Raw genomic sequence first — 25,682 nt, forward strand, 5'->3', positions numbered from 1 at the left:
AACATTATCCTCAATGATGAAAAATTGAAAACATTTCCCCTAAAGTCAGGAACAAGACAAGGGTCCCCATTCTCATCTCTGCTATTCAACATAGTTTTGGAAGTTTTAGCCACAGCAATCGGAGAAGGAAAAGAAATAAAAGGAATCCAGATTGGAAAAGAAGAAGTAAAACTCACTGTTTGTAGATGACATGATCCTCTACATAGAAAACCCTAAAGACAGCACCAGAAAATTACCAGAGGTAATCAATGAATATAGTAAAGTTGCAGGATATAAAATTAACCCACAGAAATATCTTGCATTCCTATAGACTAACAATGAGAAAACAGAGAAATTAAGAAAACAATTCCATTCACCATTGCAATGAAAAGAATAAAATACTTAGGGATAAATCTACCTAAAGAAACAAAAGACCTATATATAGAAAACTATAAAACACTGATAAAAGAAATCAAAGATGACACAAATAGATGGAGAAATATACCATGTTCATGGATTGGAACATTCAGTATAGTGAAAATGAGTATACTACCCAAAGCAATCTGTAGATTCAGTGCAGTCCCTGTCAGGCTACCAACAGTATTTTTCAGAGAACTAGAACAAATAATTTCACAATTTGTATGGAAATACAAAAGCACCTCGAATAGCCAAAGCACTCTTGAGAAAGAAGATTGGAACTGGAGGAATCAACCTACCTGGCTTCAGGCTGTATAGCTACAGTCATTAAGACAGTATGATACTGGCACAAAGACAAGTATATATCAATGGAACAAAATAGAAAGCCCAGAGATAAATCTATGCACCTATAGACACCTTATCTTTGATAAAGGAGGCAGGAATATAGAATAGCTGCTGCTACTACCAAGTTGCTTTAGTCGTGTCCAACTCTCTGTGACCCCATAGACAGCAGCCCACAAGGCCCCGCCATCCCTGTGATTCTCCAGGCAAGAACACTGCAGTGGGTTACCATTTCCATCTCCAGTGCGTGAAAGTGAAAAGTGAAAGTGAAGTCACTCAGTTGTGTGCAACTCTTTGCGACCCCATGGACTGCAGCCTACCAGGCTCTGCCGTCCATGGGATTTTCCGGGCAAGAGTACTGGAGTGGGTTGCTTTGCCTTCTCCAATATACAATAGAGAAAAGACAATCTCTTTAACATGGTGCTGGGAAAATTGGTCAACCACCTGTCAAAGAATGAAACTAGAGCACTTTCTAACACCATACACAAAAATAAACTCAAAATGCATAAAAGATCTAAATGTAAGACCAGAAACTATAAAACTCCTAGAGGAAAACATAGGCACAACACTCTGACTTAAATCATAGCAGGATCCTCTATGACCCACCTCCGAGAGTAATGGAAAAAAAGCAAAAATAAATAAATGGGACCTAATTAAACTTAAAAGCTTTTGCACAATGAAGGGAACTATAAGCAAGGTGAAAAGACAGCCTTCAGAAGGGGAGAAAATAATAGCAAATGAAGCAACTGACAAAGATTTAATCTCAAAAATATACAAGCAGCTTCTGCAGCTCAATTCCAGAAAAATAAATGACCCAGTCAAAAAATGGGCCAAAGAACTAAACAGGCATTTCTCCAAAGAAGACATACAGATGGCTAACAAGCACTTGAAAAGATGCTCAACATCACTCATTATCAGAGAAATGCGAATCAAAACGACAACGAGGTACCATCTCATGCTGGTCAGAATGGCTGCTATTAATAAGTCTACAGACAATAAATGCTGGAGAGGGTGCTGAGAAAAGGGAACCCTCTTATACTGTTGGTGGGAATGCAAACTAGTACAGCCACTATGAAAAACTGTGGAGATTCCTGAAAAAACTGGAAATAGAACTGCCATACAACCCAGCAATCCCACTGCTAGGCATACACACTGAGGAAACATGAATTGAAAGAGACACGTGTATCCCAATGTTCATCACAGCACTATATTATAATAGCTAGGACATGGAAGCAACCTAAATGTCCATTGGCAGGTGAATGGTTAAGAAAGCTGTGGTACATATACACAATGGACTATTACTCAGCTATTAAAAAGAATGCATTTGAATCAGTTCTAATGAGGTGGATGAAACTGGAGCCTATTATACAGAGTGAATAAGTCAGAAAGAAAAACACCAGTACAGTATATTAATGCATATATATGAAATTTAGAAAAATGGTAGCAATGACCCTATATGTGAGATAGCAAAAGAGACACAGATGTAAAGAACAGACTTTTGGACTCTTTGGGAGAAGGTGAGGGTGGGATGATTTGAGATACTGGCATTGAAACGTATATTTCCATGCGTGAAACAGATCGCCAGTCCAGGTTCGACCCATGAGACAGGGTGCTCACGGCTGGTGCACTGGGATGACCCAGAGGTTTGGGATGGGGAGGGAGGTGGGAGGGGAATTCAGGATGGGGAACACAGGTACACCCATAACTGATTCATGTCAATGTATGGCAAAAACCACTACAATATTGTAAAGTAACTAGCCTCCAATTAAAAGAAATAAATTAATAAAAAAGAATTCACTAGTGTTGGGAAAGCCATTCTAGGCAGAGCGTATGATCCATATAAAAGCATGGAGATAAGAGCATTTTCCTTTCAGGGAACATCAAATAGCTTGGTAGAGGCTGATCTATGTGATATATGATGAAGAATAATAAGATATGAGGCTGGGACTCCGTCTCCAGGTATGAAAGGCATTGTGCAGAAACCTGGAGGCACCAAGGAGTGTAAACACACGGCCTCATGTGACCATCCGTCTTGCAGTTGGTTGAAGAGATTAGAGAAGGGGGTGTAGATGATAGAGGAATGGAGGAAAAGGGCTCAGAAAGCCTGGTGAAAAGGTCATCTCTTAGCAGTTCTTAGCAATTGCTCAGTCCCGGGGTGGTTGGGACTTGAACTGAGGAAGTGCCAGTGAAGAGAGTAAGAGTGAGATATGAGGAAAACTCAAGAAGTAGAATGAGTAGAATTTTATGAAAAACTGAATTTGGGGAAAAGAGAGTCATGAATTAAAGATACTGTTCAGGTCTCTGATTTGAATTTACTGATGATGGTGGTATGATTCACTGGGGTAAGAAATAGATTTGCAGAGAAGATGGTGAGTTCATGTAAAGTGGGGATGAGTCTGAGAGAATCTGATTTGATGTGTATGGGACATGTCAGCTGGCCCAGTGCCAGATGATCTGGCATGATAGGAAGTTTTAAGTATGATAGGAAATTTTGGCAGCCTTGTAGCTATCTAATTTATATTCCTAAATTTTTCTTGAGGTCCATTGTTACAGAGATCATGCAAGTTGTTTGTGGTTAGTTGTGACATCACTTGAGTGCCTTTTATATTTTATAAAGATGAGAGGATTTAAAAATATTCCAGCAGCTTCATACAGACTTTGGCACAGTTCCTCTGGAAATGTGTGAAATGAATTGAAAGTGAACATCTTAATCCCAGGGCTTCACTGGTGGCTCAGACAGTAAAGAATTCCCCTGCAATGCAGGAGGCCCGGCTTCGATCCCTGGGTCGAGAAGATCCCCTGGAGAAGGAGATGGCACCCCACATCAGTATTCTTGCCTGGAAAATCCCATGGATGGAGGAGCCTGGCAGGCTACAGTCCACAGGGTCACACAGAGTCAGACATGACTGTGCAACTAACAGACACACATTTTAATCCCATATTGATTCTGGCAATGCTGCCATTGCCTTTGGGGAAAGGTTTTGAGAGAGTTTACCGTTTGCGAGGCAGGACTGGTATGCTGCAGTCCCACCTTTTCTGACCTGGAGTGTTTTACTTTGCTTAGTCACCTGTCTTCAGACTTAGCTCCAAATCATTTCTGGATCTTTCTTAAGAGTGTGCCGTAGAAGTGTTAAAAGTATTAAAAAGAAATTATGAAAATGTTCAGTGGCAATATCACTGGAATAGGTGAAGGATCTTTCGAAGGATCCACTTTGAAGGTCTTTTGCATATATATTAAAATTGGTATTTAAATTAAGTAAAATTTGCTATCCAAATTTAAAATTTGTAACTATAGTATCAAGCTTTATAATAATTGTTTTAAATATTTTGTGTGCTGCTAAACTTCAATTTTAGGTAACAAATCCTAGTGCATGTAACTTGTTTTTACTAATCTTTTAAGGATTCAGTTGCTCTGAATCCAATGCTAATTTTAGTCAAAATTGCCTACTAATGTTTTAGGAACAACTGGAAACCTCCAGGAGAGAAATGATTGGTCTTCAGGAAAGAGACAGACAATTACAATGCAAGAATAGGAATTTGCATCAGCTACTGAAAAATGAGAAAGATGAGGTGAGTTGTCAGTTGTTGCAGATAAAGTTTAAGTGAATTTTTTTTTGTTTGTAATTTGAAGTGACTGTAATGGTCACTTAACTTTATAACAAGAAAGAACCGTTTATTCATCCTGTGTCAGATTGGCATGGCAGACCTCCGTGTATATTGTGTTGCCCAACTGAGAGGTCAGGAGCCTTCTCAGCTCCCCCTCCCCAGGGTTTATCTGGCTTAGGATGTCTGCACAGCTTGTGGCATCCAGGCTTCTCCACCGTCCATCCTGGACTCAGCACGCACAGTCAGTTTTTGTCAGACACAAGGGTGCTTTAAATGCAGATCTTTTATTCTCTGTCATACCTTTACTTGTATCTTGAATGCTTCTTCCTGAACTTTCTGAAATATTGACATTGTCCGTCTAATGAGACAATTACTTGACTAAATGAACACACGAGTTACTGTTTGAAAAAAGCAATTCACATTAAAAGTCTCATTTCTAGGCTGAAGACATTATAATTCTAATCTCATTTTTGCTTAATTGATTATTTGGTATTTGGACCTATAGAGCTAATAATGCTTTTGAAATTATCTTTGAATTTATATAAGAAGAAATCACGAGGTTTTTATTGCTCTGAGGTTTGATTTCTGACCACATGATCACTATAAAAGCAGAACATTTTCAGTGTTGTATATGTTGCTTTGATGATAATTAGACTTTTAAGGGAGCATATTTCTTGAAGAACCTTATAGCGATTTAGACAGGTTTGTTTTGCTATGTTTGATTATGTAGTAGTATATTTTGTAAGTGGGTAATGAAGTATCTTACCTAAACCACAAGGTCATGTATACTTTTCCTTGAGTTATTTCACGGAAAATTTTGACTTAATCTGTTGACTATACTTGAAATGGTATGACTATCCTTCTTCTTTAGTAAGGACTAAGTTAAACGTGATCATCTCTAGCAGAGATAAAGAATGTCTGTATAGAACTTACTTCCCATCCAGGGCTGCCTAAGAAGTTGTAGCAGATACAAACATTGACCAGTAGTGGTTGGTGTATAATATGTACTTATTAGCAAATGTCTGAACCAGATTCTGTCTGCTGTTTGTCTTACTCTAATTTGAGAACTGTTTTTGATCAGAGAAAAACAAACCTGTTTATCTGCTGCCACATGCCACGACTAATTGGGCTTGTCACAGATTGAGAGGGAATAAAATGATTCAAGCCCTGGTAAAAGGAAGTCCTTACAAATGGTCTAATTTCAAATGAAGCTTTAATCACATTAATACTTCCATAAGAGTTTGTGGTTTCTAAGTGATCAGAATCTATGTATCTAGGATGAAAGGTGTAGAAGGTAATTTAGAGAGTTAGAAGCTCTGGAAATTTAAGAATTAAAAAATAAACATTTTATCTGCTTTATTTAATGATGTTTTAAATAGTGGTTTCCACTGGTTATAGAGAAGGAAGAATAATCCTATAATTTTTAAACTATTCTATGAGGAGCCGAATTGTAGGATGACTTCTCTCTTTTGAATTTGTACATTTTAACCGAGTTTACCATTATGAAAGGGACTCATTTAATATAAAATGCTTTTTTTTTTTTTTAGGTGCAGAAATTACAAAATATCATTGCAAGTCGAGCTACTCAATATAATCATGATATGAAGAGAAAAGAGCGTGAATATAACAAACTAAAGGAACGTTTACATCAACTTGTTATGAACAAGAAGGATAAAAAAATTGGTAAAAAGCAGCTGGCTAAGATAAAACAAAGGGAAATAAATTAGTATTACACTAAGAAATGTAGAGGGATTGAGCTCAGTAATTCATGAAGTGTCATTTTCATTCTTTATACAACTGATTGTAGATGGTATATATCGATATGAACTAGAAATTGAGACAACTGGTTACTTGAAAAATAGTGATTTTGCTTTGCTACTTTAGTTGCATATAAGAATTGCATATATATTTTTTTAACATGACAGATATAGGATTAATCCACAGAAGAGAGCTAAGCCAGAGGACAGACTAATCTTTCATAGCAAAGAACTGTGATATTAAGATTAGGATCAGTTCCTGAGTCTCGAAAGTGTGATTTTTTAGTTAACTTCATAAAATTGTTCATCAGGCCAAATTCTTGTCACTTGGAGTTCTTTTCAGTTAATTTAGCTGTGCATCTTTGAAGTATAGTTTGACAGTGAAAGTTAAAATTTGCTAAAATATACTTTTTTCTGTTATTTTTTTGAATAACAAAGTAATCTTTAATTAAGTGGTTAATCTTTAATTAACCACTTACTTCATCTAAGTTTATGCATGCTTTGAGGTAAATAGTGTAGATTAAAAAATAGAACTGCACTACTCAGCCATAAAAAGAATGCCATTTGCAGCAACATGGATACAACTAAAGATTATCATTCTAAGTGAAGTAAGTCAGAAAGAGGAAGACAAATACCATATGATATCACTTATATGTGGAATCTAAAATATGGGACAAATGAACCTATCTATAAAACAGAAACAGGCTCACAGACATAGAAAACAGACTTCTGGTTGCCAGGGGGAAGGGTGGGAAGGAGAGGGATGGAGTGGAAGTGTGGGGTTACTAGATGCAAACTGTTTAGGATGAGTAAACAAGAAGATCCTACTTATAGCACAGGGAACTGTATGCACTCTCCTGGGGTAAACCATAGTGGGAAAGAATATAAAAAAGAACGTATATGTATGTATAACTGAGTCCCTTAGCTATACAGCAGAAATTAGCACAGCATTGTAAATAAACTATACTTCAGAAAAATAGAACTACGGAGACACAAAAGTAGAGCTACACAGATAAAGTTATGCAGGCCTGCCAAGATTCAGGGTACAGGAAATGTGTGCATTGATTTATTGAAGAGTGGTTTCCAAGTGGACTGTACACTGTCACCTAACCCACATTATCCGTTATTCTGAACTTGGACTTGCACACGACAGCTGAGGAGCAGATGTCTCCGGCTGTCATGCGGCGGCCAGGCCTGTTAGCAGTGAGCGGCTCAGCGGGGACTGGCTCTCTCTCATGCGGTACAGGAGCACTGTTACAGTCATTTGAACATTTCAGTTTAAGATTGATTGAAAAATGAAAGCAATAATTATCAATTAATACAAGGTTAGAAATCTACATATTCTGAGATGATAAATCTTAAACTCAGTTTGAACACTTATTGCTTTTTAAGATTGGTTAACCTCTTATTCATTCATGAGAGAAATAACAAAGAGCAGGATGAAATACTAGAAGTATAAAATATAACACTTAGAAAAGTTTATTAAATATTTAACTCTGTAGCAGAGCCATTTTATTATCTGTATCTAGTTCTTTTCCTGTTCCAAACCCAACTGGAAGTGACCATTCTGTAATGATTTTTTAATCAGCTTTAAAATTACAATACTTATTCTCATCTCATTCCTTTTTATGTCAACTGCTTTCATCTCCACTTGGGGCAGAAGACACATTAATACTGTTAGGAACCTTGACTCCTTTGATGACGATGTCAGTGGTGGTCAAGATAACAGGGCATGGCAGACTTTTTCTGTCGAGGTCCCCATAGTCAATATTTTGACGTTTGTGGGTTCTATGGTCTTTTGTCACTCTGCCATTATAGTGCAAAAGTAGCTATAGAAGATATATAAACAAATGGTGAGGCTATGTTCTAATAAAAATTTAATTAAAAAAAATCAGGCAGTTGCCTGCAGGCCATAGTGTGTCAACCCTGATGATAAAATTTAATAATGATAATTAAATTAACACTTAGTAAGTACTTACTGTGTTAAGTACTTTAACGTTTCTTTCAATCTTCACAACAGCTCTTAGATGCTTTCATTATTACTACCCCATTGATGAAGAAACAGGCTTAGCAGTTAAGTAACTTGCCAAGATGTTTATGAGTGATGGAATTGAAACTTAAAATCTGGACTGTCTGAGCCCAAATCCTAATCTGTATACCAGGTTAACTTATGTCCCTCATTCATATAGAGTGTTAGGGTTTTAAACACTTCAACATGTAATGTAAGCATTGGTTTTGTTCTTTGTGTTCATGTTTGTAGCTATGGAAGTTTTAAATTATGTGGGGAGAGCTGATGGGAAAAGAGGCTCCTGGCGGACGGGTAAAACTGAAGCCAGGTAAAGCACGATTAAAACTGACACATTTCACCAGACTTCCCTTTCTCTACTGCATTTTCATACTGACAGTTTCTTTCTCAGGAACGAAGATGAAATGTATAAAATTCTCTTGAATGATTATGAATATCGTCAGAAACAAATCCTAATGGAAAATGCTGAACTTAAGAAGGTTCTTCAGCAAATGAAAAAGGAAATGATTTCTCTTCTTTCTCCCCAAAAGCAGAAACCTAGAGAAAGAGCAGATGATAGTGCAGGAACTGTAAGTGGCTCTTTACTCTCTTAATACAGTCTTCAGATTGTTCATTAGAACAAGTAAAACAGTAGATAGGTCACTGTTGATATTTTGGACTGCTATGCTACCCCCAGTCACTCTGACAACCCCTAAAAATGTCTCTTAAGTTTCCTGACATGCCGTGGGAAATGATGGAAATGATTTTCTGGGGACTCAATCTGTGCCATGCACCCTGAAAAGCACTTTATAAGCATTGTCTTACTTATGTCTTACAATAATTTGATGGCTTTGGTACTGTAATTGTCCCTGTTTTTATAGGTGAGGAAACTGAGGCACAAAAGCCAGTTCAGTGTCAACATATGACAAAACTAGAATTTGAATCCAAGGCTGTCTCACTCCACAACTCCTGCTTTTAAGCATCGTGCCAAATGTCCTTTAAGTAGCTTCAGTTTTCAGTAACTTCAGCAGGCTCTACTTCTCAGAGAGCGAAACTCTTAGTAACTTTGGGAACCAAATGATCACTTGGTCCATAAATTTATTGAATGTCCATTATGTGCTCTAATCCCTGGAAAGAAAAAGCTAAGAAGATTTTGACTGTTTGCTTTGTCTTAGTTCAGGCTGCTAAGGCAAAGTCCCATAGACTGGTTGGCCTATAAACAACAAAATGTTTTCTCACAGTTCTGGAGGCTGGAAGTGTAAAATCTGGATGCCAGCAGAGTGGGTGTGTGTGAGGGCCCTTTTCCTGGTTGGATTGCTAACTTTTGTCCTCATCCGGTGGGAAGAGGCGAGAGAACTCATGGGGACCCCATTTATGAAGGCTCCACCTTCGTGATCTAATCACTTACTTAAGGTCACCCACCTGTTAATGCTGTGAGGTTAGGATTTCAACATATGAGTTTTGAGAGAACACAAGCATTCAGACCATTGCATCCTGCAAGAAGCTCTTTCTGAGAGAGAGAGGTGTATAGAGAAGTGATTATTATGCACATTAACAGGTACATAGGGTGGTACAGTGTATAAAACAAAACAGGTATGGAAGGCATCACAGAGAAAGTCACATTTGAATTAGCCCTTAGTGGGTATTTTTGAGATAGAAAGCGTAGGGAGATAATTTGATAAGGGCCTAATGTATAGAGGTCTGAAAAAAATAAGTCACATATTGGTGAAAAGTTTTTTAAATTTAGTTCTTCACATAGAAATTTGAATTTAGGCAAGTTCACATTAGTAACTAAAATGTGAAAATGATGATCTTGATGGAAAGTGCTAATTACCAGTAAGTCACCAGACATGTTTTTTAACGTGTGCTGAGCCATGCTGAGTTGCTTCAGTCGTGTCCACTCTTTGTGACCCCATGAACTGTAGCTCCCCAGGCTCCTCTGTCCATGGGGTTCTCTAGGCAAGAATACGAAAGTGGGTTGCTCTGCTTTCCTCCAGGGGCTCTTCCTGACCCAGGGATCGAACCCATGTCTCTTAGGTTTCCTGCATTGGCAGGCGGGTTCGTTACCACTAGCACCACCTGGGAAGCCCCTTTTTAACCTGTATCTGAGGATTACTTTGTAGTATCAAAAATCAGTCCTACTGATAAGCTCATTTTCTACCTTTTTTTTCCTCCTTTAAAGAACCTTAATGTTCTTTTAGACTCTCCAATTTGAGATCTGCTTAATGTTGACATCTTATATTCCCTCAATTAACCTTTTCTCTGAAAGGTTTTCCATCACTTTGGATAGTTCATAATTCACTAACACTTTGCCAGGGTTGGCATCGTTTCTATAACTCCTCTAGTTATTCAGTTTTGGGCCCAGCCTTTCCTCACCTCTCATTACCAACTTCTAGTCAGCAAAAGTAGGTGGTAAGTGAAGGAGATCTTTCTGAAATGATAGTAGTGTTGTTACTGTTCTGTCGCTCAGTCGTGTCCGACTCTTTGTGACCCCGTGGACTGCAGCATACAAGGCTTCCCTGTCTTTCACCATCTTTCAGAGCTTGCTCAAACTGGCGTCTGTCAAGTCGGTGATGCCATCCAGCCATCTCATCCTCTGTCTTCCCCTTCTCGTCTTGCCCTCAATCTTTCCCAGCATCAGGATCGTTTCTAATGAGTCAGTTCTTCCTATCAGGTGGCCAAAGCATTGGAGCTTCAGTTTCAGCATCAGTCCTTCCAGTGAGTATTCAGGATCGATTTTCTTTAGGATTGACTGGTTTGATCTCCTTGTACTTCAAGGGACTCTAAAGAATCTTCTCAAACAGCAGTTCAAAAGCAGCAATTCTTTGTCATTCGGCCTCCTGTATGGTCCAACTCTCACATCCATACATGACTACCAGACCATGACTTTGACTGGACAGACCTTTGTCGGCAAAGTAATATCTCTGCTTTTTAATGCGCTGTCTAGGTTTGTTATTGCTTTTCTTCCAAGGAGCAAGTATCTTTTAAATTAAATTTATTTAAAAATTAAATTTAATACAAATGATAATATCCTGTATAGTTTTTCATAATTCAAATGCTGAAGTTTTTAGAAACAATAATCCCTTAAGTGTATTTCTTATTTTTAGAAGATCTTTCTCTAGATCCACTTTCTCCTAAAAGTAATTCAGCCATTCCTTACTTGTAAGGAAAGATTTTGGCTCATTAGTAAAACATAACTTTGGAATGCCTAGTTAGCATCCAAGTTTTCATTTATTATTTTGCTGACTAAATTGTAGCCAAAATATATACCCAAAATTCAAGTTAAGTGTGGTGATTTTTTTTTTTTTTTGCTAAGTGTGTTTTTAATTCTCATTAAAGGTTTTACACTCAGTCTGGCAGTTGTTAATGTGTGGCAATTATTAATTTTAATAATGAATTTGTAGTGTTCTGGTATTTCTTGAAATGGTGTAGCTCCTTGGAAAAATTGTCAGCTAGCTCCAGAGTGTTGATTGGCAAGAACCAGCGTCACAGTGAGCCATACCCTGGGCCTTTCCCCCATCTGTGCCCCCTGGGAGACCCTGACCTCTGTCAGCCCATTGCTGACCTCAGATATTGGTATAGTTCTTCAGACTTCATCACTACCTCACTGCTGCCATCCCTGCATGTGGGAACAGTCTAACCAGCCCTTCTTTGTTTTTATCTTCTCTTTTCTTCTTTTTTTCTCCAGCAAGATATTTATTATTCAAATTAGCTAAGTATATATATCTACTTTCCTGAATGTTAATAACAAATTAGGACCATTTTATGTAGATACAGGTTATTATGACATGTATACATTTAGTATTGCTTCCCTGTGTTCTTTCTCCTGCTTTGATTCTATTTGATCATATCAGTCAAAGTTGCTACAGTTTCCAGTGATTTAATGTCCTGGTAGAATACAGAGAAAAATATTTCCAATTTCATTTTAAAAATTATTTGAAAAAAATAGGATTAATAGTTGCTTTTACTTTGGAGATTTTTTTCACAGTTTCAGTTGTCTGAACAGCCAAACTTGGAAGCAGGTTGGATTAGAGCTGTGTGACATCGGGATAGTTAGTCTACTTCTCTAAGCCTCAGTTTCCTCAGATGTGAACATGATTTGAGGACCAGTGGACATGTGAAAGCACCTCACACAACATGAGACAGGCTGTGAATAACTCTTCCTCACACAGCTCCATGCCTTTGTCACTAACCGTATTTGGCTTCAAACTCAGGTTTAAAGAGACCTGAACTGGGGAATTTCTATCTCCAGTATTAATTATTTTTTCTCTAGACATTAATATTAAGAACTAGGTCATTTATGTTTCACATACAACATAGAAATTTTTTTGATACATGTCTCTGACCATCAGTCTGATGATTTTTGTCTGAGTGTCTAAAGTCATTTTTAAGATACTGGTCTCTTCCTCTCATCTCTGGCTACTTGTAGGTTATCTCTGATGTTGAAGAGGATGCTGGGGAACTGAGTAGAGAGAGTATATGGGACCTTTCCTGTGAGACTGTGAGAGAGCAGCTTACCAACAGCATCAGGAAACAGTGGAGAATTTTGAAAAGTCACGTAGAAAAACTTGATAACCAAGGTGAGTACCGCCTGAATGCAGATGGAGGAAGCTGTGACTCTCAGGAAGCTACCTAGGAAAGTCAAGTTACGGGCTCAGACGCAAGTCCTTAGCTCAGCCTGGCAATTTGAAAAGCAAAATTCTGCCTAAAAATACGCTTTGCTCTCAGAATCTCTCAAAAAAGGACATATTATGTCCATCCATTCTGAGTGCAGAAGACAGCTGAAAAAAGTAAACTGAGTCTCTTATTATATCTTGGCAATCAGGAAATATTATCATAATATAGTATAAATATAAGCCCTTTTCTTATTATTCCTAGATACTTGCATATTCATAGGTTGCTAGTAATTCATTTTTTAATTATTTTCAAGATAATAGACATTTGATGCAAAATGTCAGTTAGGAAGTATATAAGGTATTGGGTTGGCCAAAAAGTTCATTCAGGTTTGTCCATAAGATCTTATGGAACAATCCAAATAAACTTTTTGGCTAACCCAAGATAATAGTCAGGTCTCTGTTCCCTATGTGTAACACTTAACAGCTTTGTGCATACCTTTCTAGACCTTTCTGCATTTGCAAAATACTTATTTAAATGTCTACAAACCATAAATTGAATATTACATGTTTTTTTCTACGCTGTTCTTTTTTCACTCAACAGTATATTATTTTTAGATAACCGCTTCCTGTCATTATAGATACATAGTAGATTTATGTTGATGAGTATATCCTTAATATTTTATATTTGTTCAAGTTTGCATGCTTTTAAATCAAGAAAATTAAGACATCTGTTAGGTAAATGCAGTCTACTTAAAGAAAATTTATTCTAAAGGGTCAGAAATGACAGTCTCAATGCTAATTGTCTTAAAAAGTGAAGTCAGAACAATTAGAGTATCAAAATTAATTTACATAAGATTTTGTTGATTTCAGTCATCACTGTCTATTAGTAAATAGGAAGTATTTTTGGACCTGATATTTGTCAAATTTAATAACAGAGCAAGATTTGTAATCCTGCACTGATCTTTGAGGAAGTGTCAAAAGAGTATAGTTTATGAATTTTAATTTTTCTGGGAATGTAGGTTAACATTTCCAATTAGGACATCATCTTGAATAAGTACAAATTACAAGTTAAATGTTGGCAATAGAACTTTGTAAGTAAGGATATCATTTAGTCCAGAAATAGCATGAATTTATATATAGTTATATATAATATATATAGAATTTATATTATAGTTACCATGAACTCATTATAGCTGCTTACTTTTAAAATTTTTTTAGTATAAAAGTAATATACCTTTTATTCTATTTTATTATAGCTAGTGGAGTTTCTAAAGGACAAAGGAAATAACTACCTTTTAGAAAAGCTCTGAGATTCCAGAAAGGGAAAACCTTTCTGATTTTTAAATTTATTTCTTGATTTTTAAGTATATGTCCCCAAATGCCATAAACTAAAATGGAGACTGTAAGGTTTATGTCAACTTATTGGTTTTGTGTTAGTTTCAAAGGTACACTTAGAAGGCTTTAATGATGAAGATGTAATCTCACGACAAGACCATGAACAAGAAACTGAAAAACTCGAGTTAGAAATTCAGCAGTGTAAAGAGATGATTAAAACTCAGCAGCAACTTTTGCAGGTAAATGCAAGGCACCTTTTAAAGCTCTTCTCCCCTGTGAAGGGTCAGAATTTTATTGAATCTTACTAGATTTTTACTCCTTTATTTTGTAAGATATGTAGCACTTGATGTTTTACAGTCTAAGTTCTCTGCTTGCTAGCAGGTAGACCACAAAGCATCATTAGTTGATGCTTTGCCTTTTAGAGTAGAAGCATTTGGGAAATGAGGCTCCTCATTTCCATTGACTTTCTGATTCTTTATCGTCTCTCTCCTTCCCCTGAAGTTTGGCCTGCTTTTTTCCCTTGCTTTCATTTCAACTTGTTGGAGTGTTGCAGGGACCCTCTGGAACTTACTATGTTTTAAAATTTAATAGCAGCAGCTCGCTACTGCATGTGATGATGACACCACTTCACTGCTACGAGACTGTTACTTGTTGGAAGAAAAGGAACGCCTCAAAGAAGAGTGGTCCCTATTTAAAGAGCAGAAAAAGAATTTCGAGAAGGAAAGACGAAGCTTTACAGAAGCAGCTATTCGCCTAGGATTGGAGGTATTTTAAGCAATTGGCCTTCCTTGTAGAATGTTTGAAGGTCCTGGAGAAGCCTCACTAGAATGCATTGAGGTTCTTATTTTTTTGTTTCTTTGCTGTACATTTCCTCAAGTATTTTACCAGTGATTTCACAAAATAGCTCGAAATGGAAGCTATAATAGAGGTATATCATTTTGCCTTCAGATTTGGGAATTGAGAAAAATTTTAATATTGAAAAAACTAACCATTTGTCATGCCTTTTGGGTAGCTTTCTACTGTTAAGAGTTTAGCTTCACCCAAGAGATTTCTTTTGGGCATATGTCATCTCAATGTAGATGTAAAATCAGGAGAGAGTTTAACTGAGAGAGTGTCTTGGTTTCTTTTTTTTAAGGGAAAGGAGAATACAGTATACATGAAAGTCTCTCTCGCCAGCCGTTGCCTTACCCAGGGATGAACTGTGTGTGTGTGCACTTCAGCAGCTCGTTTTTTTATTTAGTAGTGTATTACGTACATTATATCCCTTTCAAAAATTAGGGAAGTAATGTCTGGACATGATTTAAAAAAAAACAAAACTCATTCCAAAAAGCTACAAGGTGTGAAAGTATCCTTCATTCTTCTCACAATTTCATTCCTTAGAGGTACCACTATTGAAGGTTTATGATTCTTCTGGGAAAAACTATTTTAACTTGAATAAAATTCAGCCTTTTTTCCTACAGTCAGCCTATTGATTCCCCACTACGAAACACAAGGAGTTTAGAACCCTTACCATACCTCCCATCTACAGTATTTCTCATATACATATGATTTCTTCATAATATTTTTACTTTTTTAAGCTAATTTTTAAAGAACTGTTTCTCCTGGTTGATTTTTTTACTTTAAGTAAGTTTGTTTAATGCTTCCATTTCATGTTTGCTCAATGTTAGACAGTATAGGTTTATCCCTGAAGTGAAAGGTGAGGGCATCCTTGTAGTTATCCTTGTTGCACTGCTCTTACCCCTTGACTCCCCAGTTTTTGTCAGTGATACTATTTTTCACTGTCAAGTGTTACCACATTTATTTTCTGACTTTTAATACAAATTCACGTGTAAGTACTTTGTCCAACATTGAGATTTAAGAATTGAAAACCAGAAAGAACACTGATAACATTGTGATTATGTAAATATTATTCATTCTATAACCAATTAATATGTTTGGACACTTCTCTGTAATATTCTTTGTTGTTAAGACTGTCACACACAAGGGAATCTGTAGTAAATTCTTTGACTTTTTTTGGTGTGCTTTCTTTATGATTTCTGAATCAGATTCAACTTCTACCTCATATTCTCTTTCTTGGGTTCCTTTTTCAATCTGTTTTACCTTCTTGAATAATTTTTTCATAAGTGTGTGTGAGTGAAAAATATTCTGAATTCTGGACTACCCAAAAATATATTCATACTTGATTGGTTTGCCTGGATGTAGAATTTAGTTTCCCAACTTTTCCTTTCAAAACTCTGAGTTATTCTAATTCTCCCATTGTTTTACTTTGCTCATGGCAGCCTGGTTATAATATACCCTGCGTTGATTTTAGACAGCTGTGCTGTGCTTTTCCCTCTCTGTGGAAGCTTTTGGAATTTTATGTTCTTAAGCTAAGAGTTCTGAAATTTTACCAGGGTAGATCTGGTTAGCTCCTTTTAACCTGAAGATGCTATATTTCTTCAGTTTAGGGATATTTTCTTCAATTCTGTATTTTTTCCTTCTCTGACTTCTCTTGCATTCTGGAACTTCTGCTAGACAAATATTTGGCCTTCTGACTACATCTATAGATTGACTTTATGTTCCGAATTTGGGGATATTTTCTCTTTTATCTTGTGCGTCACCAACCTGGTATTCAGCAAGGTCAGTTTGATTTTTCACTTCATCCACTGAGTTTTTACTTCACAATTTATCTTTTAAGTTTTATAGTGTATTTTTTGTTTTGTGTCTCGCATTATATTTTACAGATGTTTGTAAATCTGTCTGATAATTTGTGTTATCTTAAAAAAACTTGCCTTGAACTTTACCCATGGCCAGTTCTCTTTATTTTTCCTGGCATTTTTCTTTTATGCTATTACTTTTCTTCAAATGTCTGGTGATCTGTGATTTTGTATTAATGTTTATGAATGAAAGACTGTATGTTATCTTAAGAGGCTGACATGGCCTTCCTCCTTAATTATGAAATTCTGTGTTATCTATAGCTATTATCTTCCTCAGGAAACAGTTTGTGCCAGCATTTTCTCCTGTCTTATGGGAGCACCTCTGTTTCTGAGCTCATATCCCTCACCTCTCTCCATGCCACTCCAAGAGATACTTTTGCATACCACTCCCCATTCTCTGCTTGAGCATCAGCCTGCCTCAGTTCACTGAGTACAGAGGTGGGAAACAGAGACCTGAGAGGTGAGGGAGAATTTAGGATCCATCACCTATTCGGAAGGGGGAGTTTGACATGCGCCCTCTTGTGGTCAAGTGATGATGGCTGCGAGGCGCTGGGTCTGGCTTGAGGAAGAGAGCGGTGCTCAATGAAGCCTTTTTTCCCCCAAGTGATTAGTTTACAATGGGGTATTTTTCTCTTGTTTGTAATCTTATATTTACCATGTTTTGTATGTTCAAAAGTTATGCTGATATTCTATATGTTTAAAGTTATGCTAATGTGCCTATTTTTCTGTGTTATATTTTTGAATTTATTCAGAATTGATTTGAAATCAGTAGTTGACTTGTTAGGAGAAACAGGTGAATTTTTAACAGCTTTCTTAAATGAAATTTAATTTTAGTTTTCTAGGGTTAATTCCTTTGACTTAATATATAGAGATAGTCAGAGAGAAAACACAAATACCTAGAGAAATTATGTGAAATGGCAACTGTGTGAATATTGAAATATTGATCAGTATTTCTTTGGTTTGCTTGTTACGGTAGAGAAAGGCATTTGAAGAAGAAAGAGCCAGTTGGTTAAAGCAACAGTTTTTAAATATGACTACCTTTGACCACCAGAACTCAGAAAATGTGAAACTTTTCAGTGCCTTCTCAGGAAGTGAGTACTTCATAAACTTTTTAATCTGAAAATACATGTAAATAAAGTACTGTAGATTATTAATATATAACTTTAGCAATCACCAGTAAGAACTCTCTAATTGGAATAAAAGTCAGCTTTGATATTTTAATTTACTGTAACCAAAATAGAAATGATAGGAGGACTTTGCATACCCAAAACAACTTTTGTGAGTGTAATGTCAAGTTTTGAAAATTCACAATGTAGAAGTATTTTTTAAACTAGATCCTCCTAAATGTTTGTGGACTGACCATAGCAAAGATCCCCAGATTAGCTAGACTACACTCATATGTACAGAAGATACTCAGGTTAATTTGTTCTCACCCCTCCCTCAGAACTGCAAATGAACCTAGAATAGGATCCTAGTTGATTACCTTCACTATATTTATTAGTAATGCTTCCTCATATGTACTGCCTCTTTTTCTTCCTTCTTTTTTTTTTTTTTTTCCTTAAAAACAGGTTCTGATCGGGACACCCCTACATTACACTCGAGGTCACGGCAAAAGAAGCCTCATGGTGTGCCTAGCGGGTCTCCAGTTTGCACGTCTAAACTGACTAAGTCTCTTCCTGCTTCTCCTTCTACTTCAGACTTTTGCCAGACACGTTCTTGTGCATCTGAACATAGGTACTGGCCTGTAGGTGATCTCCCACACTTGTTACAGTGCTAGAGAGGCGTTGTGAAGGGAGAGTTGGCCTGTCTAGGATGAGCAATAGTAAAGGCTCTGAAGAGGAACTGAGTAGACTGACTCATTCATTGTGCACATGTTTATTGGGTATCCATTACATAGAGGTGCCTATTAGTGAGGGGAATACAGTAGTGAACAAGGTAGCTCTGGTCCCTGTCTTCTGGGAGCTGACTCATATATATGTGTGATTCTTTTTATTTCACGGGTAAAATACAACTTAAAGTACAATCTTATTTCAGGAGTTACTTAATATTTTAATTGTATTGAATAGAAGGATATTGCATTGATAGTTTCTATAGAGTACCTCTTTAAGCATCTCATGTGGTATGCCCTTGTTATGGACTTGGAAGGACAAAGATCTGAGAAAAACTACCTTCCCTTGGCTGGTGATGAGGATCTGTGTCCAAGGGTGACAGGACAGGCAGAGTTGCTCCACACTCCTCAGCAAAGCCCGATAACTGCTTTTAACTGCTACAGTTCAGTATTTTGCTTGGTCTTAAGCTAAGTTTGTAAAAAACACAGTATCTGCAAAGTACAGTAAGTTGAAATGCAATAAAATGAAGTATGCTTATAATTTATAATGCATTCTGTATCTAGAAGAGAACGTAGCCTAGTTGCCTCAATTTTATTTACATATTTAAAATTTTTACTTTTTTACATAATCGTTTTTAGTTATAACTCCTTGAAGACACTGTGTTTAATAAAAAGGCCAACATTTAGTACCTACGTTAAGGGTACTGTGTGAGATTCAGTGCCAGTATATGTAAAACACTTAAAACAGTACTTGGTCCTTTGTAAGTGGTTGGATGACATCACCGACTCGATCGACATGGGTTTGGGTAGACTCTGGGAGTTGGTGATAGACAGGGAGGCCTGGCGTGCTGCGGTTCACGGGGTCGCAAAGAGTCGGACACGACTGAGCGACTGAACTGAAACCTTCAGTAGCAGCATATAAAAATATATGTAAACATAAATGGGTTATAAAAATGCTTTTCTGTTGTTTGTATTCCAAGAGCTACACTGAACAGTATCAGTGGCATAGAAACAGAATTTTGGAGCTTAAGAAAATTTCATTAAGCTATTCCCAGTTGCTGGCCTCTGAGGATTAAATAAGACTCATGTGACTAGTTATCAGGCAAGAAACTGTGCAGCTTGACATTGGCCTTGAAATTTTTAATTATTTGGTATATTTGTATTCCTGCTCCTAAAGCACTTTATAATAAGATTATGGCAAGATAATTAGGAGTATTTATGCCTAATTTCTATAGCAGCATCTTCATTCCTCCTTCACTGTAAAGTGGAATTTTATATATCAGCTGTACCTACATTCCAGGCAAAGTAACTCACATGCTAAGTTATGTAGGAAACTTCGTTCACCATTGATCTCATCTCATCTGAGATGGCAGGGATTCTGAATCTGATTTATAAGCAAGTGCCTTTCTTTTTTAAGCAAATAAGTATAAAATCGTCAATGTTTTTGGTTTAGAGTTTTAGAATTAAAGCAACTTAGTTTTTTTAAGGATTTCCGCATTATAAGGTTGAGTTATTAACCAAAGTCACACCAAAAAATGAATATTTAGGAAAAGTAAGTTTTATGGAGAAAATTAAGCTATTCAGTTGATAAAAATGTATTGTTCATTGACTCAGCCCCATGATTTGTAAGTAATCATTTAACTAAATTTCCTTGTTTTGAGGCTGGTTGCAGAGCATACCTCAGACAGTATCTCTGAAGCCAGGGGGCTGTATCAGTGTTCAGACACTTAAATTGTTGTTGTCTGACACTTAAAGTTAATTAAGCATCATCACACATGCTTAGTATGTGTTAACTTATTTAGTTTCCACCCCAAGCCTATGAGTTATGGGTTCTTTTATTATTTCCACTTTATAGCTGAAGAACAGCAGGGTTTAACTTGCCAGAAATGATGTACTAAGTGGTCCAGCTGGGATGTGAACCTAAACCATCTGTTCAGGGTCTGGACTCTGAACTACTTTGTAGGCACTCATTAAATATCTGCATGGCTGAATGGATGGAAGACGAAAGCGTGCATGAACAAATCGATGAGTGAAGAAAGAAAGCATAAAAAGACTAGAACATTGTGGTATGGGAGACATTAGCTTTCAAAACTCACATGTTATCTATCTACCTTAGGCTCTGGTTGGGTAGCAACCTTCAGAGTAGACTGAACAGATAAATAAATAGGTGGATAGATCAAAGTGATAAATTAGACGATGTTAAAGCACTTGTGTGTTCTTGACCAGTGTGTCCTCAAAATTTTTATTTAGCGTGGAGCTAGGGAGGAATCAGATTTTAGACATTCAGGCACATCTGAGGTATGAAGGGAGGAGGAAATGATGATTAAGACCTGCCTTTCTTTCCCCAGCAGTTCAATCAGTGTACTGAATATCACCCCTGAAGAAACCAAGCCAAATCAGGTTGGAAGAGAATGTACGAATCAGAAGTGGAGCATGTCGTCAAGGCCTGGGTCACAGGAAGGTTGCTATAGTGGATGCTCCTCGACCTACACAAATTCTCATGTAGAGAAGGATGACTTACCTTAGATATATGAACAGGGAGTTCTTTTTTTCATTAACGTGGTCATCAGATTTCACATCTGAGTTGAAACAGGGCATGTTATAAAGTCAGTGATCTCTTAATAATTTAAGATCGTCTGTGTTGTTTGTTTGGACTTCCCTGTTCCTCCCCCAAAGAGCTAAAATGTTAAATCTATTTAAAAGGATATAAAAACTTTGGATATGTATTTTTAGTAACAGAAGCATCTGGTTCTGTGAATAAAGGAATGTATACACATTTGGGTGTAAACAAAGCACTAGAATGAGTTTCCTATTATAGGTATTAAAAATAGCACTTTTAGGAAACTGATTATTGTAAATGTTTAATTTTGTCTCATACATAGTTGGCATTGGAAGTTTAGCCTTTCCTTGAATGTATACTGTAGATTTTTAACAAAGCAAGTTCTATATTTATTATGTTTAATGTGATTTGAAATTCCCTCTTTCATATGTTTTAAATAAAGTGAAGTTTATGTATGTTTTGTACATAGATATACATGATTATGTTGAGGCTTTAAGATTTAAAGATTTTACACATCCATAATTATAGTATTTCATGCCAATAAATTTTTATTAGTGATATTCTGTTACAGATATATGAAAGCCATTGCCACATTATGTTTAAGAATTTTTTGAACCCATCTGAGCAATAAATACTCAAAAGCTATTCCATGAAGCCAAGTTCTTTAGATAATTAACATTACTAACATTCCATTTTTGAGATTTCTACAGCATTGGATTTTTTTAATATGAAGGATATTATAATTTTTCAAAGGACTGTTGATTTTAGGGTAATAGAGGCAAGATGACAAGAGTACCTTTGGATAAAACAGTTTAAGAGTATTGGCTTAGGATACTTGCGTGTTAGAAGATACTGATATTTAGGATGTTTGGATGGTGATATTTTCTTTACCAGATGGGTACCCATACTGTAATGCCTGTACCAGCAAAGGCTTTGTATAGTTGCCAGTAATTCTTTAATAATTTTTCAATGAGATATTTAGTAATAAGGAAATCTGACAACATAAATGATCAGATTTTATAGTCCAGATACTATGATATTCTGGACAGACTTGTTTTATTTTCAGGACTAATTGCATGTTTCTTCATGGTTGTTATTGTTGTTATTATTTATAGTAAGAATAATGTAAGTGTGGGCTCAAGCCCTTTCCAGGATTTTCATCAGAAAGCTTTAAGTACCCCTATTTAATCTCTGCATGTAGAAACCTACACATATCCAGTCCTTGCTGCAGGTATTGTAGTTGAGGCCCATCTGCCTTCCCATTTTCTAGCAGTTCTAACCATTTATATTCACTCACCTGGTTGTGGCTGTCCCATTAAAATTTGTCATGTTAAATAGTACTTTTGTCACCCACTCACTGAATAGAAAACTTTTTCAGGGTTAGTAGCATATCATTGAGTATTTTATAAGACTTTAGTGAAAGTACCACAGTTACAGTCTCAAAAAGCTGGCTCTTGAGCAAAAGCAAATTAGTCCCTCACTACATTCAGCTTGGTGCATGCCCTTTCTTTACCATTTAAAATATTAGAAATTATGCAGAATTTCAGAAATAGTACCATATTCCAAAGGAAGATTCAGCTGGTGGTATAATTCTTTGGCTACTCACAAAGAGTCGGACACAACTGAGCAACTGAACTGAATTGAACTGAGCAATAATGATATCAAAGAAAAGCAGTCAAATTTTCTAGATAGTGATATATTTGTCAAGAATTGGATTTTTTTTTCCAGGGGTTTCCATGATGTTCTTGGTTAGAAACTCGTTCTAATTTTTAAAGTAGATCTTATTTTAGGGAATGTTGCATTCCATGGTGATGGATTTCTACAAAGCAGCATGTTTTTTCTTTCCATTTTGAAGTTGGTTGAATTCTGTTATTGAAAAGAAAAATTCCCTTGAGACTTACTTTGAAATCTCAGGTGTGAAAGGAACGGTCAGATGAAAGCCAGGGTCCTCATACTTCTGAAATGTGCATGGGTCTGCCGGAAGTCGTGTGTTTTACTTAGCAGTGTCCGTTTGCTTTACGTTCCAACAATGGTTCCTAGTTACGCAAAGCTTCCCAGAATGTTAAAAAGGTTTCCATGCTGGATAACTCCTGAGTCCACACATAAAACTACTAGATTTTGTTTCCCTTCCTTCTGTAGGTATTTGCAGTGTACGGGTAGTTCAGCCGTGTGGCAGTCTTGCATTTAGCCATGATGGTGCATGAGAGTACCATGTTCACTTTTGCTTGAAAGTCCTCCTGACCATCTTAAATGTCTTCTTGTTTATTAGGATGCAAATCTGAAATACTTTGTGCCTTATTTGTTTTTACCTAGCATACCCATTTTGAATTTTCAAAGCATAAAAGTGGCAAAGGAAATAGAGAAAAATTTTATTTCCTACTCTTAAATTTTTGTATCTTCAGTATATGATGAGAAACTTAATAGAAGAATAATCCTACCAGGAAATTAAGATAAAAATTAAACTTAATAAATAGGTATTTTCTTACAGAAGCAATGCATTAAATGTTTAGATTCACAGACCAGTCCACAGCAAAATGGTTCCTTCATAGTATAATTAAAATACTATCATTACTTAAAAGTTCCATTTTTCCTACCTTTGCTGACCAGGCTTGTTCATAGGCTTGTGATATAACAGGTTTTCTGGGAAAACATATTTCACGGTGCATGGTGAGAAGGAAAGCACCCTGGAATCCAGTCTTGACCCACCCTGATGGAGTTGGAAAACACCTGGGATGCAGGGAGAGGTTTTTGCAGACTGTGAGCTAGCAAGCCCCTGTGTGAGTCCCCGTTCTAAAAGTCTTAAAATGCCTTGTTGCCTGATGCAAATCATGTTCTTATTTCTAGAGTGTATTTAAAATATACGTGAGTCATGGAAGTCTAGTAAATATATTTTTTCCCCTATGTTTATCCTTAATTTTAAAAAGCCTTTTCATAAACAAATAAAGTACCTGCTGTGTCAGGCCTTATTAATACCTTCTAGTCAGTTACTAGGGAGAGAAAGACATCTAATGCTTTCTGCCACTGAGAATCTCTGGGTTGAGTGAAAGACCAGCTATAAAAAACCTAAATTGTCATAAATGATGGGAAATGCTGTTCAGATGTTTAGTCTGGTGATAACCCTGGACTGATTGTTCTATTCCAGGACTGTATATCCATCTCATAACAATGCTGTGGCAAACTTCTAGTTAGAGTCTTTGTGTTATTTCCTATGGGAAGAACTATGTAACTAATATATTATTTTGTTTTTTTGGGGTGTTGGGTTTTGTTTTCTACAATCAAAATACCTGCAAAGCAGCATTAAGAATTACTGCCCACAAGAACATGTATTATTATCTAATAGAGAAAGAATTTGCAAAGATTTGGGCCATGTAGATAAGGATAATGAGATAGATTATCCTGGTCATTTCTCTAAATATGATGCATTTTTTTTTTTTTCAGGTTGGATGTAGATTAAAGTGGAATGGAACTAATTAAATTATTTGATTTATACAAAAACATTTTACTTGAGTGTTGTTTTTTTTTTTTAACATTTATAAATACCTCATTTCAGAGGTCTCAGGAGGTACTGTAATGCCAGTGGTATATAACGATCCTGGTAGAGATCCTCTTCCATACTCATATTTTACATCCAGAAATACTTGTACCTTGTAAGATGCTTAATGCATAGTGAGCATGGGATATTTGTTAATGAGAGATGTGAAATACTAATGAAACAAGTAGTATTTATACTCGTATAATGACACATTGCTTCATTGGCATGAATGGACTAAATTTCAGGTCCAAATCCTTAAACTCATCTTTCTCAGTAGTGGTAGGCACCTTTTTTGGGTTGATTTCCAATCTGATGTAGTTTGATTCCTTACACAGGGCAATGGAATAGAGTAACCCATTCTACAATGAAAAATACCAAACTGGTGTGGCTAAATACAAAGATTGAATTCTTGCTTGTGAAATGATCAATGTGGATTCGGCAGTCTTGCCTCCATCTTTATGCCGTCTGGATCACATGGCCCACAGTGTTGTCAAATCTGGAAAAAGCAGACCGGTTGGTGATGTTGACTCTTAAGAACCAGATCTGAAAGAGACATGCTTTGTACACATTACTTCATCCAGAACCTAGGCCTACAGCTCCATCCTAACAACAAACAAGACTGGAAGACCCAGGAAATGTAGCTATTTGGTGAGCACTGAGAGCTTACTTGGCTACATAATATATTTGGTGAGTTAACTTATTTAAAAAATAAACAGCAAGGGGCTTCCCTGGTGGCTCAGTGGTAAAGAGTCTGCCTACCAATGCAGGAGACATGGGTTTGATCCCTCATCCAGGAAGATCTCACACGCCATGGAGGAACTAAGCCCATGCACCACAACTGTGGAGCCTGTGCTGTAGAGTCAAGAAGCTGCAACTGCTGAGGCCCTGTGCCTTAGAGACCACGCTCCACAACGAGAAGCCACGGCAAAGAGAAGCCCTCGCACCGCAACTAGAAAGTAGCCCCTGCTCTCCCCAACTAGAGAAAAGCCCACTCAGCAACAAAGACCCA

General features: G+C 36.7%; 1 protein-coding gene across 9 annotated transcripts in view; it reads left to right on the forward strand.

Moving 5' to 3' along the window:
- Positions 1 to 24,636, forward strand: part of SSX2IP (SSX family member 2 interacting protein) — a 58,659-nt gene extending 34,023 nt beyond the window's left edge. For 3 of the 9 annotated variants that reach the window (XM_065910015.1, XM_065910023.1, XM_065910083.1), the window contains 10 exons: positions 4,198 to 4,308; positions 5,892 to 6,027; positions 8,362 to 8,437; positions 8,507 to 8,696; positions 12,536 to 12,686; positions 14,160 to 14,296; positions 14,649 to 14,822; positions 17,730 to 17,844; positions 18,322 to 18,487; positions 20,930 to 24,636. In XM_065910015.1, coding sequence (XP_065766087.1) covers positions 4,198 to 4,308; positions 5,892 to 6,027; positions 8,362 to 8,437; positions 8,507 to 8,696; positions 12,536 to 12,686; positions 14,160 to 14,296; positions 14,649 to 14,822; positions 17,730 to 17,844; positions 18,322 to 18,487; positions 20,930 to 21,107 — 1,434 coding nt within the window. In that variant the 3' untranslated portion in view covers positions 21,108 to 24,636. The remainder of the gene's footprint in view (positions 1 to 4,197; positions 4,309 to 5,891; positions 6,028 to 8,361; positions 8,438 to 8,506; positions 8,697 to 12,535; positions 12,687 to 14,159; positions 14,297 to 14,648; positions 14,823 to 17,729; positions 17,845 to 18,321; positions 18,488 to 20,929) is intronic. The other 6 variants (XM_065910033.1, XM_065910042.1, XM_065910048.1 and 3 more) reach the window with 6 other exon arrangements.
- The last annotated feature ends 1,046 nt before the right edge of the window (positions 24,637 to 25,682 follow it).

The sequence above is a fragment of the Muntiacus reevesi genome, chromosome 1 (assembly GCF_963930625.1).
Source record: "Muntiacus reevesi chromosome 1, mMunRee1.1, whole genome shotgun sequence".
NCBI classification, from domain to species: Eukaryota; Metazoa; Chordata; class Mammalia; order Artiodactyla; family Cervidae; genus Muntiacus; species Muntiacus reevesi.